The sequence below is a fragment of the Ochotona princeps genome, chromosome 2 (assembly GCF_030435755.1).
Source record: "Ochotona princeps isolate mOchPri1 chromosome 2, mOchPri1.hap1, whole genome shotgun sequence".
NCBI lineage: Eukaryota > Metazoa > Chordata > Mammalia > Lagomorpha > Ochotonidae > Ochotona > Ochotona princeps.
This window is the reverse complement of record NC_080833.1, coordinates 2,717,838-2,734,329: the sequence shown is the minus strand read 5'-3', so window position 1 is coordinate 2,734,329 and position 16,492 is coordinate 2,717,838. Positions and strand designations below refer to the sequence as shown.

Genomic DNA, 16,492 nt, shown 5'->3' with positions numbered 1-16,492 from the left:
ACCTGCAGCCACCTCCTCACTGCTCCCCTTAGGATAGTGTGGTTGTGCGTTGTGTCACATGTCACGTGCTCCTTGGCTTCCTGTAGCTGAGCATGACGCCCAAGCTCGCATGGATGATGCCCAGAGCCAGTGCTGTAACCCAGCTCTGCCCCTGCAGTGTGTTCTTGTCCCCAATGTCACCCCAGGTGACAGTGCCCACAAGGGACGTGGTGTGGCCGTGCCAGCTTCAGGCAAGCAGAGCTGGGGGTGACCTGGCCCGGAAAAGCACCTGCCCCTTGCCAGCTTGCTGGGGCCTTAGCTCTCAGCTGTCACAGCACAGGGTGTTTGCATCTGTAGCTTCCTCTTGGTAGGAAGCCCTCCTCATGCGTGCTGGGGTGCAGCTCCTGCACGCTGGGCTGAATGAGCAGTGACTTGGGTGGTGTGGACGCGCGTTGCTCCATGACTGGGGAGCACCTCAGGGATGGGAACTCTAAGTGTTGTGGGGCAGAGCTGAGAACGACTCAGGCTGGGCTGTCATCAGAGGACAGGTGGCTTGTCCAGGGCCACAGAGTGAGCGCTGTCCATGCTGGGCCTGGAGCCCGGCCGTGAGCTGTTGTCAGGTTTCAGAGGGGTACTCGGGGTACACTGGAGAGGTAGGAGCAGGGCCACCTGGAGGACAGCCCTGGATCTCGGTGTTTCCTGCTCTCACCGGTTCTGCCCAACCTCCACCTGCATGGAGACCCTGGGCTCTGGCGCGAGCCTGGTGCGCCCAGTGGGCACTCACGCCCTGCGGCCCTCTTGTGACCCCTGGGCCCCTGCCTTGGCCACACTGCACCCTGCTGCCGCCTGGCCCTATGGGCTCAGCTGCATCCAGGCCTGCCTGCCCAGCCCTGGCTGCCCACAGGCTGGCATCTGCTCTGAGGAACCAGTACTGCATGTCCCAGACACGGGCTCTAGTGGCGTTGGTCATCCTGCTCCCTCACCCTCCCGCCTGTCCCCCTGCCTGAAGGTGGCTGCCTGGCCACCCTGGACTCAGCGATAGGTGTTTGCTAAGGAGCAGGTGGCCTCAGCTGCATCTCCCCTCCCCCGTGGTCCCAGGCCAGGACTCTTCCGGTTCCTGTCCTCCTTGGCGGCCTTTCTTGGTGGCTGGGGAGCAGGTCCGCCCACATGGCCCCCGTGGACACACCCTGTGGTCTAGTTCAGGGGCCCAGCATACATCTGTCCCCTGCAGCACCTCCTCCGCCAGGGGCGGCCAGCTGTGCAAGTGTCACACGAGCTCGAGATTGTGGCCACTGAGTACGAACAGGACGCCATGGTGGTGAGCGGCGACGTGGCTGGCCTCGGCTGTGTGAGGCCCATCGGCGTGCACACAGTGCTGAAGGGCCGGCTGCACCTGACCTTGGCCAACGTGGGTAAGCGTTCCCCTGGCTCTGTCCAGCCATGTACTGGCTCGTACTGGCTCTCTGGTGACTGCAGGAGTGTGGGCTGCCTGGGGCAGCAGGCTCTCTGGAAGTCGGTGAGATCTGCGACTTGGCCAAGGGCAGCTTCTGCCAGTCCTGCCACCAGTTGTGGGTCGTCCTGTTCTGACAGGAGCTGGGGCTTATCAGTCACCCCGGGCTTGCCCACCTCTTGTGCCTTGGTGCAGCCCATGGGGCCTCTGGGACAGTCCTCCAGTGAAGTGACTGGACCCCGAGAGAGGTTTTCCTTTGGAACATGACTCACAGAACTTGCCCCCTCATACAGGGCGGAGGAGGGGGTGTTCCTGAACCTCCATCGAGCCCAGAATTGGGGGGAGACGCATCTGCTTGGAGCCGGCACCTGCCTCATGCCAAGCGCTGTCCTCAGAGGCTGCGTGAGGCTGGAGTTTGCTCCGCCACCTGCCAGGCTCTGCTGTTGGGGTCGGGAGCTCCGGGGCAGCTATTGGGGTTGGGAGCGCGGGGGGCGGCTGTGGGGTCGGGAGCGCGGGGGCGGCTGGTGGGGGGAGCTCCAGGGATGGCTGGTGGGGTTGGGAGCTCTGGGTGTGGCTGATGGGGTCGGGAGCGTGGGGGGGTGGCTGGTGGGGTCGGGAGCTCTGGGGGCAGCTGATGGGGTCGGGAGCGTGGGGGCGACTGGTGGGGTCGGGGAGCGCGGGGGTGGGGGGTGGCTGGTGGGGTCGGGAGCTCTGGGGGCAGCTGATGGGGTCGGGAGCGTGGGGGGGTGGCTGGTGGGGTCGGGAGCTCTGGGGGCAGCTGATGGGGTCGGGAGCGTGGGGGCGACTGGTGGGGTTGGGAGCGTGGGGGCGGCTGATGGGGTTGGAATGGCTCATGATGGTGCCCTAGGCTTTGACCAAGTGCTCTGATGGGGCAGCTGAGCTGGTGGGCACAAGGATGGGCGATGCAAGGGCGGAGCCCCCTGTGCCCACTGCAGGTCGGAGTCAGGTAAGACCCTATAGGCTCAGCATCAAGTCCTTCCTCAGGGATCCTCAGGCCAGCCTGGGCTCTTCCTGAGCAGAGATAAAAGCACAGGGAATAAACTGGAGAGTTCTGTAGCCGTGTCTGTGAGGAGGAGACTCAGCTATCCTTGTCATTCTGTCGGGGAATTTTCCGTTCCTCAATACCCAGGAGCCCCCTGGGCCACATGTGCCCCGTGCTGACAGCAGTGGCACGGAGCTGGCAGCAGGCGGTGCACAGCTCATTAGGGCTGGCTGGCGGCTCCCGCCTGCTTGTTTACAAATGTAAGAGCTGGAGGCAGCCGGGGGACAGACAGCGTGGAGCCAGCTGAACTCAAGTTGGTTCCAGGGGGCAGCGGGCCTGTGTGAGCAGCAGGCGCTGCTCATGAGCCCACGCGGCTGCTGTGGAGGCGGCGCTCACCTCCTTGGAAGAGATGGGGCTCTGTATCACCTCCAGCTGTCATCGCTGTACTCTGCCTGCGGGAGAGTGGTGGGCTTGTTGCAAAGTCCCTCTAAGACCCCGGCCTTGGGAGGCCCCACCACATGGGGTGATGGAGACTTACCCCAGGACAAAGCAGCACCCCGCAGCCTCTCCCGGAGCCCTCAGGAACAGTGCTTTGATGTTTAATTCTCCATGAAACTGGTTAGCAGGCACAGCAGCAGGCATCTGCCTGCAGGTTTGGCTTGGGCTGTGGAAGCCTTCAGGGTGACAAGCAGGATGGGGTCCCCACCTGTGCCACCCCCCCGCCCCCGCTCTGGTTTGAGATCAAGCAAGGAAATGAGTGCAGGAAGAACCACGCAGGGCTCCAGGCTGTGCTATGGCTGCCGGGTCGCTGGGTGCCTGCCTGTCCCCTTGCAGGGACCTCTGTGGGCAGGTGACCCCAGAGCCCCAGCAAGAAGACACGGCAAACTACCCGCCTTGAGGTTCCAGAGGAGCTGGCGGTGTGGCACTGATGGGGAGGCGCCTTGTGCCAGCTGCAGGGCTGTCCAGTGGCTTTCCGTGCCAGGGAGAGATTTCTGCGCCCGCAGCAAATGTGTTGGTCGCCTGCGGAACGCTCTGCCTCACCAACTAAGATGGCAAGCCGGGCCCTGGTGAGACCCCGTGACTGTACCAGCTGTCCCTGCCTGAGTCAGATGCAGTGGAACCCCAGCTGACACTTACAGGCCGGCACACCACGGATAAATACTGCAGGAGGGAATGACTGTGAGGCCCAGCGACCACCTGTCTGGAGGTGACCCTGTGAGCCCATGTGGCCCCTCTCTGGGAGAGTGATGGCTGCCCACCCTGCCATCACAGTAACAATGTACTGCTCTCTTTGTCCCTCTGGGTGACACAAGCGACCGAGTGTGAAATAGGCACATTCCAGTCTGATGGAGGCGACCCGCCTGCCCGTCTATGCCCCAGGGGACTACGGGCTGTCAGATGCAGGTGGTTACAAAGGTTCTGGGTTTCCCCTGGAGTGGGGAGGTGTTCCGTGCCCACCTGCCAGCTGTTCCCAGCTGTACCCAGGACATGATGGAGCGTTTGCCAAGACCTGGGACCACATCTGGGAACTGCTGCCTGCTGTCTCCCCCCATGATGAATTCACGTGGAGAGACGTGCAACCACACGGAGCTGGTGGGCAGATCCCAGATGGCATGTCACTCCTATCCTGCCAGGCCCAAAGACCTGAGCCACCAAGGCCTGGAGTTGCGGCTCTGCCGCTGTGCCTGGGCTCTGGGGAGGCTGCCATCGGCCTGCCCCCTCCCTCCGGCACTGCCTGTGTAGCCCCTCTGCTCATTGTCTCCCGTTGAGGCACGGCCTGGCTCTCACTGTGCATTTGCCCTCCCACCTGGTGCAGCGGTGGGAGTTATCAGGGAAGCGGCCAACGCACCTGAGTCTGTTTTAGGACTTGAAGGGTATGGGCCCCACAGTTCCTGTCTGAGGGGTGAAGGCGGTGACCCTGGGGTAGCCAGTGTCAGTGGGTCCTGCCAAGGTGACCCTGGGGTAGCCAGTGTCAGTGGGTCCTGCCGAGGTGAGGAAAGACCAGACACTCAGCAGCCATGTCAGAAGGTCCGATGGAAAGGGGCAGAAGTGAGGTGGGGACGGGCAGGAGGACGCAGAGGCAAGGCAAAAGCGAGGGCGCAGGACGAGCTGGGCCCTGCACCTGCGCAGGCCTGTGGGCCTGGAGGTGGCCGTGCAGTTGCAGTCCCCTCGGGGCATGGCACCAGTCTTCCAGCAGATGGGGATACCAGCAGTCTTTAGGCTCTGAGTTCCTGAAGCAGCTTTCTCCCCGCAGTGTGGCCGGCCTTCCGTGTGTCAGGCTACCTCTATCGGCTGTGACTATGGACAGCCCTTTCCGCTCGCTACCACCGGCCTGTTCAGGGCTAAGGTGGCGCCAGCTGCAGTTCAGCATCTGGTTGCTGGGCCTTGGGTATAGGGGCACACCTCGTTGGAGCAGCTTGGGGTCCTCCCAGCCCCCTTGGAAGGACAGCTGCCTTTGTCCACCCTTAGTCTAGAGCCAATCTGGGCACAGACAGAAGCCTTTCTTGATACTAGGAGGCCCTGGGCCAGGCTGGCGTGTGGGTGTGGGACGTTCCTCGCACTGAGCCACTGAAAGCCATGGCTCCTCACAGGGTGGGCGGCCTGCTGTGGGCAGGCCCTGCCTCCCCCACAGCTGTGAGCCCATCCTCACGGGGTGGGTGGCCTGCTATGGCAGGCCCTGCTTCCCCCACAGCTGTGAGCCCATCCTCACGGGGTAGGTGGCCTGCTATGGCAGGCCCTGCTTCCCCCACAGCTGTGAGCCCATCCTCACGGGGTAGGTGGCCTGCTATGGCAGGCCCTGCTTCCCCCACAGCTGTGAGCCCATCCTCACGGGGTAGGTGGCCTGCTATGGCAGGCCCTGCTTCCCCCACAGCTGTGAGCCCATCCTCACGGGGTGGGTGGCCTGCTGTGGGCAGGCCCTGCTTCCCCAGGGACTCTCCTGTGTTTGCATGTCCACAGGCTGTTGTCCCAGACACTTGAGTCAGAACAGCTTCGAGGAAGACTGCGGTAGGTGCCAGTGCTGTCAGGGCTCCAGGGGTGCAGGTGACTGTGTACGCACAGGTGCATGGAAGCCTTTCCTGGAATCTCGTACTCCAGCGAAAGGCCAGCTTTGAGTGCACAGAACCTTGGACAGATCAGGGTCCCTGAGCGAGTGAACAGTGAGCACTGTGTACTTGGGCCTCACACAGAATCATAGCAGCTCACGTGTTCCGAGATCCGTCACAAGGACACGGCAGGTCATGTGTGCTGGGATCCGTCGCAGGACATGGCAGGTCACGTGTGCTGGGATCCGTCACAGGACATGGCAGGTCACATGTGCTGGGACCTGTCACAGGACACACGTGGCTCATGTGTGCTGGGATGTGTCACAGGACACACGTGGCTCACGTGTGCTGGGATGTGTCACAGGACACACGTGGCTCACATGTGCTGGGATCCATCACAGGACACACGTGGCTCACATGTGCTGGGATCCATCACAGGACACATGTGGCTCACATGTGCTGGGATCTGTCACAGGACACACGTGGCTCACAGGGAAGCGATGGCTGCGGAGCTGGGTGGCAGGAGAGTGAAATTCCTGGCCTAAAAGGCTTCAGAGGAGAACGGGCTCTGCCCTTGCAGCACAAGTTGCAGCACAGTGCAGGCACCAGGACGCGGTGTGTCCAGGGCTGCGGGGCGTCCGGTGGCGGCCGACCCTGGTTTGATGTTAACTTTCTAACACTGGTATTGTTTCGCCCCCAGGTCGTGCGTGTGAGCGGAGAGGGAATAATCCCAGCGCATTGCCACCGTCCAGGTCTCGGGTCATCTCCAACGATGGGGCCGGCCGCTTCCCTGGGGGCAGCCTCCTCACGGGAGCAGGCCCAAGACGTGAGTGGATGGTGGGGGGCCCACGTGGGTGGGTCATGGAGGACGTGTGCGGGACAGGGCCGAGTGGGAGTTAAGGTGCTGCGTGTGTGTGGGTGCACACATGCGTGTTCTTGGCGTGTCCAGCAGCATGGCCTAACTGTGACTCTGTGGACCTGGGAGGCTGTCATTGCCCACATTCCTTGCTCTTGGTGCCCCTGTTGGGCTCTTCACAGAGAAAGGAGTTGCTGGGGCTCCTGGTTTCTGGCCAGCTGCTGTGGCAGGGAAGAGGAGGGAAGGTCAGTGCTCCCAGGCATTCTGAAAAATGAGTTTGAGCCTCCCCGTGTTGTCAGAGATAAGCGAGAGAGCTGGAAAGGCAGACATGGTGGATGTGAAAATATTTGCACAGTGCTGAAGCCCCAGACGACTTTCCAGCGCCATAGAACTTCAGGTCCCACAAATCCTCTCACCAAATAACGGGAGGCACCATGGTGCTGTGTGCTCCAGGCCCTGTCCTGGGTGCTGTGCTGTGTGCTCCAGGCCCTGTCCTGGGTGCTGTGCTGTGTGCTCCAGGCCCTGTCCTGGGTGCTGTGCTGTGTGCTCCAGGCCCTGTCCTGGGTGCTGTGCTGTGTGCTCCTGGAGCTGCCCTGGTGCTGTGCTGTGTGCTCCTGGAGCTGCCCTGGTGCTGTGCTGTGTGCTCCAGGTGTGTTCCCAGGGTGGGTGCTGTGCTGTGTGCTCCAGGCCCTGTCCTGGGTGCTGTGCTATGTGCTCCAGGTGTGTTCCCAGGGTGGGTGCTGTGCTGTGTGCTCCAGGCTCTGTCCTGGGTGCTGTGCTGTGTGGTCCAGGTGTGTTCCCAGGGTGGGTGCTGTGCTGTGTGCTCCAGGAGCTGTCCTGGGTGCTGTGCTGTGTGCTCCAGGCCCTGTCCTGGGTGCTGTGCTGTGTGCTCCTGGAGCTGCCCTGGGTGCTGTGCTGTGTGGTCCAGGTGTGTTCCCAGGGTGGGTGCTGTGCTGTGTGCTCCAGGTCCTGTCCTGGGTGCTGTGCTGTGTGCTCCAGGTGTGTTCCCGGGGTGGGTCCTATGATGGTGTTTGTTAATGTGGGATTCCTGAGCTGCCGTTGTGAGGTGGTGGAACCTTTAGCAGGTGGGCTGGCGGGAGATGTTCAAGTCCCTCCCCCATCCCGAGCTCCCAGTTCCTGAGCTGGACTTTGGCCTTGTGCCACCCATGCTGGCTGGTCATGCACCCAGGATGAGAGTGCTTCAGAACTGGGGCTGCGTGCAGGGGAGCCTGCTGCAGGACCTATGTGCCCCGGGGTCCTGGAAGAGGCTGTGGCTGGCCCGGAACAGCCCTGGGTCTGGTTAAAAATCCCCAAAGGGTTGGAGCTGCCTCAGCGTGGTGCTGAGGGAGGGGTTGCCACGGGCCCATCAGTTGACCTGCAGCTCGTGCCTGGGAGAGTGGCTCTGGGGACCACCCTGGGCTGCTGGTGGGCATGGTCTCCCCGCAGGCCACCTGAGTCCTCCTCTGCCTGCCCTTTAAGCTGTGAAGAACGTGGTGCAGGCGCAGAAGCTGGCCGAGGTGGACAGTGAGTTGGCCTCTATGCTGCTGACACATGCGCGGACTGGCCAGGGGTCCCGGGGCACCAGGCACGAGTCGGACGCTGTCCACCGGCGCAAGCTGGAGAGGATGCGGTCAGTGAGGCTGCAGGAGGGCGGAGGGGAGCATGGCAGCCTCAGGACCAGTGCACTGGTAAGTGGCCCGGGTGGCCCTCCGGGACCCTGCCGCCCCCCCATACCCCCACCTCCAATGTGGGATGTGAACCATGGGGTTCTGGGGAGTCTCCAACTACGTCCACTTAGTCCTCAGGGCTGTCCAGGGAACCCCTGCCTCCTGGGGGACTTTGGGGGAACCCTCAGCCTGGGTTGTTGAGAAAGCCCCAGGCCAGTGTGAGGTTCCCCCAGGTTTGTGAACCAAAGTTGTAAATGCTGCAGCGTCCTGGAATGTCAGTGGGTCTCATGCCACCTGCCCTGCCCTGTGCCTGGGTCTGGGGTCTGTGGGGACCCGGGGTGCAGGCACGCTGGCACCTGCTCCTGCGTGGCCTGTGACTCAGTTAACACCCAGGAGAGGAGCGTGGCCCACGGAGGCCCCAGTGCCTCCTCTGTTTCCCATGCAGAGCTGTGTGCAGAGGTCGGCGGGGTCCTCAGGCCTGCAGAGAGCTGAGGAGTTGCCCAGCTTGGGTCGGACCAGGGCCAGGCCATGTCCCCTGCAGTGGGGAGGGAGGTGGGGGGAGGCAGGAAGGAGCTTCTCTCCCAGCCCCTAGGCTCATGCCGCCGTTACCATTGACTTTGACCCTCAAATCCATGGTGAGCTGGGGCGTGGCCCTTATTGTTCCTGCATGGGACAGCCGGGGTAACAGGCCCAAGTGACCGTTGGTCTGAGAGGCACCACGTGCCGTCCTGGGGATGCAGAGTAGCCTGGTCCTCAGCTAGGAGGGGGTGAGAACAGCACCCCGGCCCGCGCCGGCTGCTTGTCCCCACGTGTATCTGTCCCTGTCGTCAGGGCTGTCCTCCAGGAGAGCTCATCCCATACCAGGGGAAGCCCCATGTGTGTGAGTCCTCACCCATGTGCCCTGGGTGTGCCAGGGCCTGGGGAGGAGACCTTGTCAAGCCTCACCCAGCGTGTCAGGACCTTGGGTCGTGGCCTGTCCCTCCCATGAGTTGGCTGGTAGGTAGGGCCCGAGCCCGTGCTGGGTCTGGCCAGGTCAGCAGTGTAGTGTTAAGGCCGTCATTCAGTCTCCCTTGAACCCAGTACTGTCCCCAGGGCCTAGTTTGCTGTGGGCAGTGTTCCTGGGCAAGCAGGGCAGGGCGGAGCTGCCGTGGCTGTCGGGGAGCCAAGAGCATGTCCACAGGGCACAGTCAGTGAAGCAGGCCCTGGAGCCGGGGCGCCGTGCCCCCAAACACACAGTCAAGGCAGGAGAGGCATTGCAGAAGAGGTGGGGCGTCCCAGGCTGGATGTAGCAGCATCGCAGGCCCCAGGGGAGGATGTGGCAGTGTTGGCCCTGTGTCTCACAGGCTCGGCAGAACCTCCTTGCGCAGCACCTGCGGGACCTGCAGGTCATCGACGCCTACCGCGAGCGCATCAAGGCCGAAAGCATCACCAGCGTGCTGAGCCTGGCCATCAGCACGCAGCACACGCTCTACGCCGCGCTGGGCGCCGCTGAGTTCTTTGAGTTTGCGCTGAAGAACCCCCATAACACGCCACACACAGTGACCATCGAGATCGACAACCCCGAGCTCAGGTGAGGGCCCCCCAGCTCGCCCCGCTCCCCAGCTCCCCTGTGGGTGTGCTCTGGGCAGTGCTGCTGAGGCCCGCGTCACGTCCCCCAGCCTCATCCTGGACAGCCGAGAGTGGAGGTTCTTCAAGGATGCAGCCGGCCTGCACACGCCGCTGGAGGAGGACATGTTCCACCTGCGTGGGGACCTGGCCCCCCAGCTCTATCTGCGCCCCCGTGAAACCGCCCACGTGCCCTTCAAGTACCAGAGCTTCTCCACGGGCCCCCCGACACAGGTGCTGCTTGGCAGGCAGGGGTGCCCCAAGAACACCTCGTGCCTTCCACACACTCTGTGCCTGGGCCTGCTGGGTCAGCCGTGGGCTGCCTCTGCCTGTCCTCCTCGAGTCTCCCTGGTGGGGCAGCTGGGCCATCTCCTCCCCAGTCCCTCCCTTCACTAAGTGGTCTGAACGGCTCGCGGAGGCCTTGCTGGTGCAGGTGGACCGGCTGCAGCCCCCACCCCTCTGCTGATCTTGGCACACAGGCTCCTCCCAGGCCGAGCTCCGAGAAGGCTGTGGACGCTGGGTGCCCTCCCAGGTCTGGTGCCATGCCCACCAAGCATGCCAAGGTAAAGGGGCAGAAGGATGCATCCATGCCCCACGTAACCCACAAATGCCCCCACGAGTGTCCCGCGGGAACATGGAGCCCTCATCCCCAGTGCCCAAGTGCCACCTATCATTAGTTCACTGAGACACGGGGTCTTTTCGGGGCCTGGCCCTCTTCCCCTCTCTGCTTTCCTGGAGGAGAGGGGCTGGGGCTCAGCTTTGGGCAGCAGGTGGGAAGGGGAGCTTTTGGCTTGTCGCAGCTGGGTGCTGACCCCAACCCTGGCAGGTGTGGCGTGGATACATCTCTCAAGAAGTGGCCCTTCTGCAGCCTATGCCCTGGGCTGTGGGCGTGCCGTCCCTGTGGCTGTTGCCCCCCAGTGGAACCTTCAGGGCACATGGCCACGGCACACGTGTGTGTGTGTCCAACAGTGTGTGTGTGTGCTGTTTGCATTTCTGTGCGTCTGGGTGTTTGTATATCTATAAGGGTGTGTGTGTGTGTGTGTGTGTGTGTGTGTGGCAGTAGTTGATGGGTATGTCTGTGAGTGAATCCATATCTCTGTGTGTGTGAGTGAAAAGAGGGTTTTCTCCCCAGAAATGAGCCGTGCTTCTTGGGCTTACACCTGGCAGCAGCTTGAGCTGACAGGGGTGCTCTGCCTGTGGCCTTGTGGCCTGTGCCCCACATGACCGTGTCCTGGCCCTGGCCCCCTGTCCCACAGCCCCTACCCCAGGTCCCTGGCCTGGCCTGTGGGGCCACTGTCTTGTCCTTGCCGCCACAGCTGCTGACCAGGGTAGGGGTGACAGACTGCTGTTCAGAAAAAACAAGACTGGCCTTGGTGTACTGTGGACACACTCAGAGAGGAGCTGACACTCACACTGTGTCCGTGTGTGTGTGTGTGTGTGTGTGTGTGTGTATGTGTGATGACATGAAGCCACCTGTCCCTCGGCTGAGGTGACACCTCTTGGGATGAGTGGCTCAGTGACTGACTGCAGGACAGTGGCCGTCTCAGTCCTCAGGTTGGGCACAGCCCCTGTCCCCTAGGGAAGTGGGAGCTGGTGGCAGCCTCGCTCACCTCTCAGGGCGACCTGCTGAGGTGGGGTTGGGCGCTATCCAGAGTCACTTCCTATGGGTGCCCGCTTCGCCTGTGGGAGGGTGGCGTGCTCTTGGGAGAGTGACCACACAGGTGCCTGCACCTGGCGCTGCTTGTCCTTCTTGCCTCATGGGTGTGGGTGAGGCAGAGGTCCCTGGACCATCCACCAGGGCCAGGGGCTGTCCATGAGCCTGTGCCCAGCCTGACGCCGGCTGCCCTGCCACCCTCCTGCAGGTGATTTTCCGCGCAAGTGGCGGCAAGCCCATCGCCGTGCTCTGCCTCACCGTGGAGCCGCAGCCCCACGTGGTGGACCAGGTCTTCCGCTTCTACCACCCAGAGCTCACCTTCCTCAAGAAAGCCATCCGCCTGCCCCCCTGGCACAGGCTTCCAGGCAGGTCCCCACCAACTCCCTGGCTGTCCCCTCCCTCAGCAGGGCTGTGGCTTCACGCTGGCTGCACCATCATTGTGGCTTGGCGTTGGTTCTGGCCCTGCCCATGTGGTTTGGGATAGCAGCTTTGTTTGTCAGTTTCTCACTGTTAGAACCAACCCCCTGGGGCTTCTGTGGCTCACAGTTTGGAGGGTTCACGGCCATGGCCCTGGTCTCTTATCAGTGAGGCTCCGGGGAGGGCCTCGTGGCAGTGGCTGTCGGCAGGAATGAGGGGAGCTGGAAGGAGGTCTGTCCCAGATGGAAGCCAGGAAGGCTGGGGTGCTGACGCTCCTGGGGACCCAGCGAGTGCCGTCCCTGGGACTCTGCCACCCTGGGGACCAGGCCTCCACCATGGGCCCTCTGGAAGCGAGTGGTCTGCCTGTGATGGCAGGTACCTCCCGTGCCACACCTGGACTTGTACCTAGAAAGCCCACCTCCTTCTGGCTGGGGGCCCTGGGGGGGCCTGCGTGTGAAGATGGCAGTGCCCGCTCCCAGGCAGGTGAGCACAGCAGGGTAGCTGCGTCCTGTCCCCACTGCAGGTGCCCGTGTGGGAGCGCCAGCCGAGGATGTGCCTGTCCATGCGCGCTGCAGCGACCCCAATGTCGTCTGTGAGGCTCACAATGTGGTGCGTCCGGGGGGACCCCCGCCATCCTCAGCCCCGTGTCTCCAGGCCACTTTCCTTCCTGGGTTTGGGTGAAGGGACAGGCAGCGTTGCTGGCTTAGGGGAGCTTCGAGAGTGAGTTTTCCTGTTCTCCTGCCATTAGATCAGTTCTGCCATCATCCAAATTAAAAAAAAAAGGAAAAAAGAAAAAGGCCTGGAGAAAAGTGAGTGGTAATTAAACACTTGCTAATTGCCATTGTGTAAAGGATAAGGGCCTTAATTGCGTTGTAGGAAGCTAGATAGGATCTTGTGGGGAAGTAACTGCTAAAATCAACCAATCCAGGAGCCGGGGGTCTTCTCTGCCGTGAACGGAGGGGCTCCGGCTTGTGTGGTCCACGCAGCCCCAGGGGCCAGCGGGGGAAGGCTGAGCCCGTGGGTCGCCCTGGCGCTTATCCGTCCCCATCCGGCCAGCAGGGCCCCGGGGAGCCTCACGATGTGTTCCTCAAGGTGGCCAGCGGGCCAAGCCCTGAGATTAAAGACTTCTTGGTGGTCATTTACACGTGAGTCCGCAGTCTGTGGTCTGGGCATGGGGAGGGAGGATGGGGCTGCTGTGGGAGCCATTAGTGGCTGGGAGCAATGGATTCTGAGCACGAGGCCTCTGTGCTGCCGCCTGGGGGCCTCCACCTGTCTTCTTCCCACTGTGGTGCAGCTGCGGGGGGCTGTGGCCTGTCCAGAAAGCCCCATAGGCCACAGCACCCGCTGTCCTCCATCTTTGTCAACTCAGCCCTGATGCCAGGGAGGGGCCTGGGTACAGGGAGAAGGGGTGTGTGAGCCACAGCTCTGCCCAGATCAGTGGGCGGGTGGTCAGTGGGCAGCAGCAGCTCCCAGGCCCCCGTGCTGGTGTGCTGGGCTACCACTGGTAGTCTCGCCCTCACAGACCTGTCCTGCAGGGATCGCTGGCTGGCAGTGCCCGTGCACACCTGGCAGGTATACTTGCACTCGCTGCAGCGCGTGGACGTCTCCTGCGTCACAGGCCAGCTGACCCGCCTGTCCCTGGTCGTTCGGGGGACACAGACGGTCAGGAAAGTGAGAGCTTTCACGTCACACCCGCAGGAGCTGAAGGTACAGCCTGCCCTGGGGGCAGAGAGAGGCTGGGGTGGTGGGCGTGCGGACATACGGGCATGCGGGTATGTGGGTGATAGCTGCAGCCTGGCTCCTCCAGCTTTTCAACACCTTTGGCTTCTGAGCTTGCTTACACCCCTGTGTTTGTGCCACGGTGGGTGGGTGACCGTCAGCCCCAGAGGCCAGTTTTGGGCATCATTAGAGACAGATGTAGGCAGCACCTCTGGAGTTAGGCTACAGTCACACATCTGGATACCGAGGCACAGATGTGCCCCACCAGCCAGCCTGTGTTGGTTTGATCTCTAATTGTTTTAAAGATGTGTTTATTGGAAAGACATAGTTGTAGAGAGCTCTTCTAACTGCTGGTTCGCTCTCCACATGGCCGTCATGGTCAGGGTTGGGGTAGAGCAAAGCCAGGCGCTGGGAGCTTCTTGCTGGAAAGCCAGAGAGGTGAGCTGTCTGCGGGCACTTCCCCAGGTGCATTGGCAGAGGGCTGGGTCAGAAGCCGGGCACCGGGATCCCGACCAGCACTCCTGCGGGGGAGGCCGAAGTCACACATGGCAGCTCCAGCCTGCCACGCTGCAGGGCTGATCCCTGAGTTTTAATTATTATTTTTTTTTTATTGAGAAAGCATGTGAGAGCCCGCACCTGCAATCCAGGCCTCCCGCTGTTCCCTGGGAAGCACCTGCTCGAGCCTCAGCAGGGCGCTCTGAGCAGGGTGAGGGCATCTGGTGGCATCTCCAGCACTGCCACCCAGGCCAGCCTGGTCCGGGCAGGTGGGGCGGTGCCCAGGAAGCGGGCCTTGACGTCCTGTGATGGGCAGCTGCCTCACTCTCTGCCCTTCCTCTCTGACCCTGGAAGACCGACCCCAAGGGTGTGTTTGTGCTGCCGCCTCACGGGGTGCAGGACCTCCACGTGGGCGTGAGGCCGTGGAGGGCCGGCAGTCGCTTCATCCACCTGCACCTGGTCGACGTGGACTGCCACCAGCTGGTGGCCTCGTGGCTCGTGTGCCTCTCCTGCCGCCAGCCGCTCATCTCCAAGGTGCGAACCTGGGGCGTGTGCGGGCCGGGTGGGAATGTTGCTCTGTCTGTGAGCTCGGCCGGTATCCCTCTGGGGTCCCAGCATCAGGGGCCGTGCACAGGACTTGGGAGAGAGCCCTGGGCCGTCGCCCCGCTGTAGCTGCAGCATCTCATTGTCCTTCACAGGCCTTTGAGATCACGCTGGCCGCGGGTGAAGGGCAGGGCACCAACAAACGCATCACCTACACCAACCCCTACCCCTCGCGGAGGACCTACCACCTGCACTGCGACCACCCGCAGCTGCTGCAGTTCAAGGAGGACTCCTTCCAGGTGCAGGGGGCGGGGGGACTTCCAGGTGGGGTGGGAGACCCACGGAGGGCATTCCCAGTGGCCTGAGAGCGGGGGTGGTGCTGCCATGGCAGGGTATGCCCCTCCTGCCTCCCCGGGCGACCCTGCCTTGGAGTACCCTTCATATGAGTGCTCAGGGGATTGCCACAGTGCTGCCAGCCGTCAGCAGCGGGGGCATCTCCACATGCCAGAGACCTGGCAGGGTTCCCTCGAGATGGGCAAAGGGGACGTACCCTGGGATTCATAGCAGTGCTGGAGGTTGCACCCAGAAGCTGGGTGTGCCTGAGTCAGCCTGCATGTCACCTCGGAGGGTGCCATGCCTGGCCAGGTCCTCGGGGTCACCTCGGGGGCCCATGCCTGAGCAGGGCCTCTCAGGTCACCTCGGGGGGTGCCATACCTGACCAGGTCCTCAGGTCACCTTGGGGGGCGCCATACCCAACCAAGGTCTTGGGGTCACCTTGGACAGCACCATGCCTGGCCAGGGCCTCAGGTCACCTCGGGGGCCCATGCCTGAGCAGGGCCTCAGGGTCACCTCGAGCGGCACCATGCCTGGCCAGGGCCTCAGGGTCACCTTGGGCGGCACCATGCCTGGCCAGGGCCTCAGGTCACCTTGGACAGCACCATGCCTGGCCAGGTCCTCGGGGTCACCTCGGGGGCCCATGCCTGAGCAGGGCCTCTCAGGTCACCTCGGGGGGTGCCATACCTGACCAGGTCCTCAGGTCACCTTGGGGGGGCGCCATACCTGACCAGGTCCTCAGGTCACCTTGGGGGGGCGCCATACCTGACTAGGTCCTCAGGTCTCCTTGTGGGGCGCCATACCCAACCAAGGTCTTGGGGTCACCTCGGGCGGCACCATGCCTGGCTAGGGCCTCAGGGTCACCTTGGGCGGCACCATGCCTGGCCAGGGCCTCAGGATCACCTTGGGCAGCACCATGCCTGGCCAGGGCCTCAGGGTCACCTCGGGTGGCACCATGCCTGGCCAGGGCCTCAGGGTCACCTCGGGCGGCACCATGCCTGGCCAGGACCTCAGGGTCACCTTGGGCAGCACCCTGCCTGAGCAGGGCCTCAAGCAGATCTTGGCTGAGCTATAGTCATGCGTTCAGGCGGAGCAGGGTGGCTCAGTGGCCCTGCTCGTGCTGCTGGTTCACAGGTTGGCGCGGGGGAGACCTACACCCTCGGCCTGCGGTTCACGCCCCGGCCAAGCCCAGGGCAAGAGGAGATCCTGATCTACATCAACGACCACGAGGACAAGAACGAGGAGGCCTTCTGCGTGAAGGTCACGTACCAGTGAGGCCGGCCAGGTGCTGTGTGCCGGGGACCTGCCCTGGGCCTGCCCGCCTGGGGCTGGGCTGTGGTCAGCACTGGCCAGGCCACCAGGCCGAGCCCTCCGTGTACGAGCCCCATGCTGGGGCCCGCGACATTGTCACTGTCTGTTACTCTGATTTGCTTTCAGCAAGATGTACTTGATGAATCCTCTTGAATGATGACATGTTTTCTACCAGATTTCGTACAAACAATCTATTGTTTCACACTGGCCCTGCTGCCTGTCATTTGTGGTTGTCTGGGACTCCATTTGGGCTTCCCTGTGTGGGATTCCCAGGGTTTGCCGTCACGGCCTCAGGGCTTTGCCTCGGTGGGGCCCGCCCAGGGGGCCCTGCCCAGGGCCAGCCTGCTGCTGGCCCAGCTGAGCCTTGAGGCAGGGACAGGTTCCTGCGGGGCCATGCTCAGGAAGGCCACAGAGCA

General features: G+C 62.9%; 1 protein-coding gene across 2 annotated transcripts in view; it reads left to right on the top strand.

Annotated features, from left to right (window-relative positions):
• Positions 1 to 16,135, top strand: part of NPHP4 (nephrocystin 4) — an 84,622-nt gene extending 68,487 nt beyond the window's left edge. Inside the window, exons 18-30 of one of the 2 annotated variants that reach the window (XM_058674482.1) lie at positions 1,211 to 1,391; positions 6,177 to 6,302; positions 7,812 to 8,020; positions 9,343 to 9,569; positions 9,658 to 9,838; positions 10,084 to 10,167; positions 11,467 to 11,623; positions 12,199 to 12,284; positions 12,735 to 12,820; positions 13,211 to 13,382; positions 14,244 to 14,423; positions 14,588 to 14,731; positions 15,900 to 16,135. In XM_058674482.1, the coding sequence (XP_058530465.1) occupies positions 1,211 to 1,391; positions 6,177 to 6,302; positions 7,812 to 8,020; positions 9,343 to 9,569; positions 9,658 to 9,838; positions 10,084 to 10,167; positions 11,467 to 11,623; positions 12,199 to 12,284; positions 12,735 to 12,820; positions 13,211 to 13,382; positions 14,244 to 14,423; positions 14,588 to 14,731; positions 15,900 to 16,040 (1,974 nt within the window). In that variant the 3' untranslated portion in view covers positions 16,041 to 16,135. Of the gene's footprint in view, positions 1 to 1,210; positions 1,392 to 6,176; positions 6,303 to 7,811; positions 8,021 to 9,342; positions 9,570 to 9,657; positions 9,839 to 10,083; positions 10,168 to 11,466; positions 11,862 to 12,198; positions 12,285 to 12,734; positions 12,821 to 13,210; positions 13,383 to 14,243; positions 14,424 to 14,587; positions 14,732 to 15,899 lie in introns of those variants that run through there. The other variant, XM_058674474.1, reaches the window with a different exon arrangement.
• Positions 16,136 to 16,492: the final 357 nt, after the last annotated feature.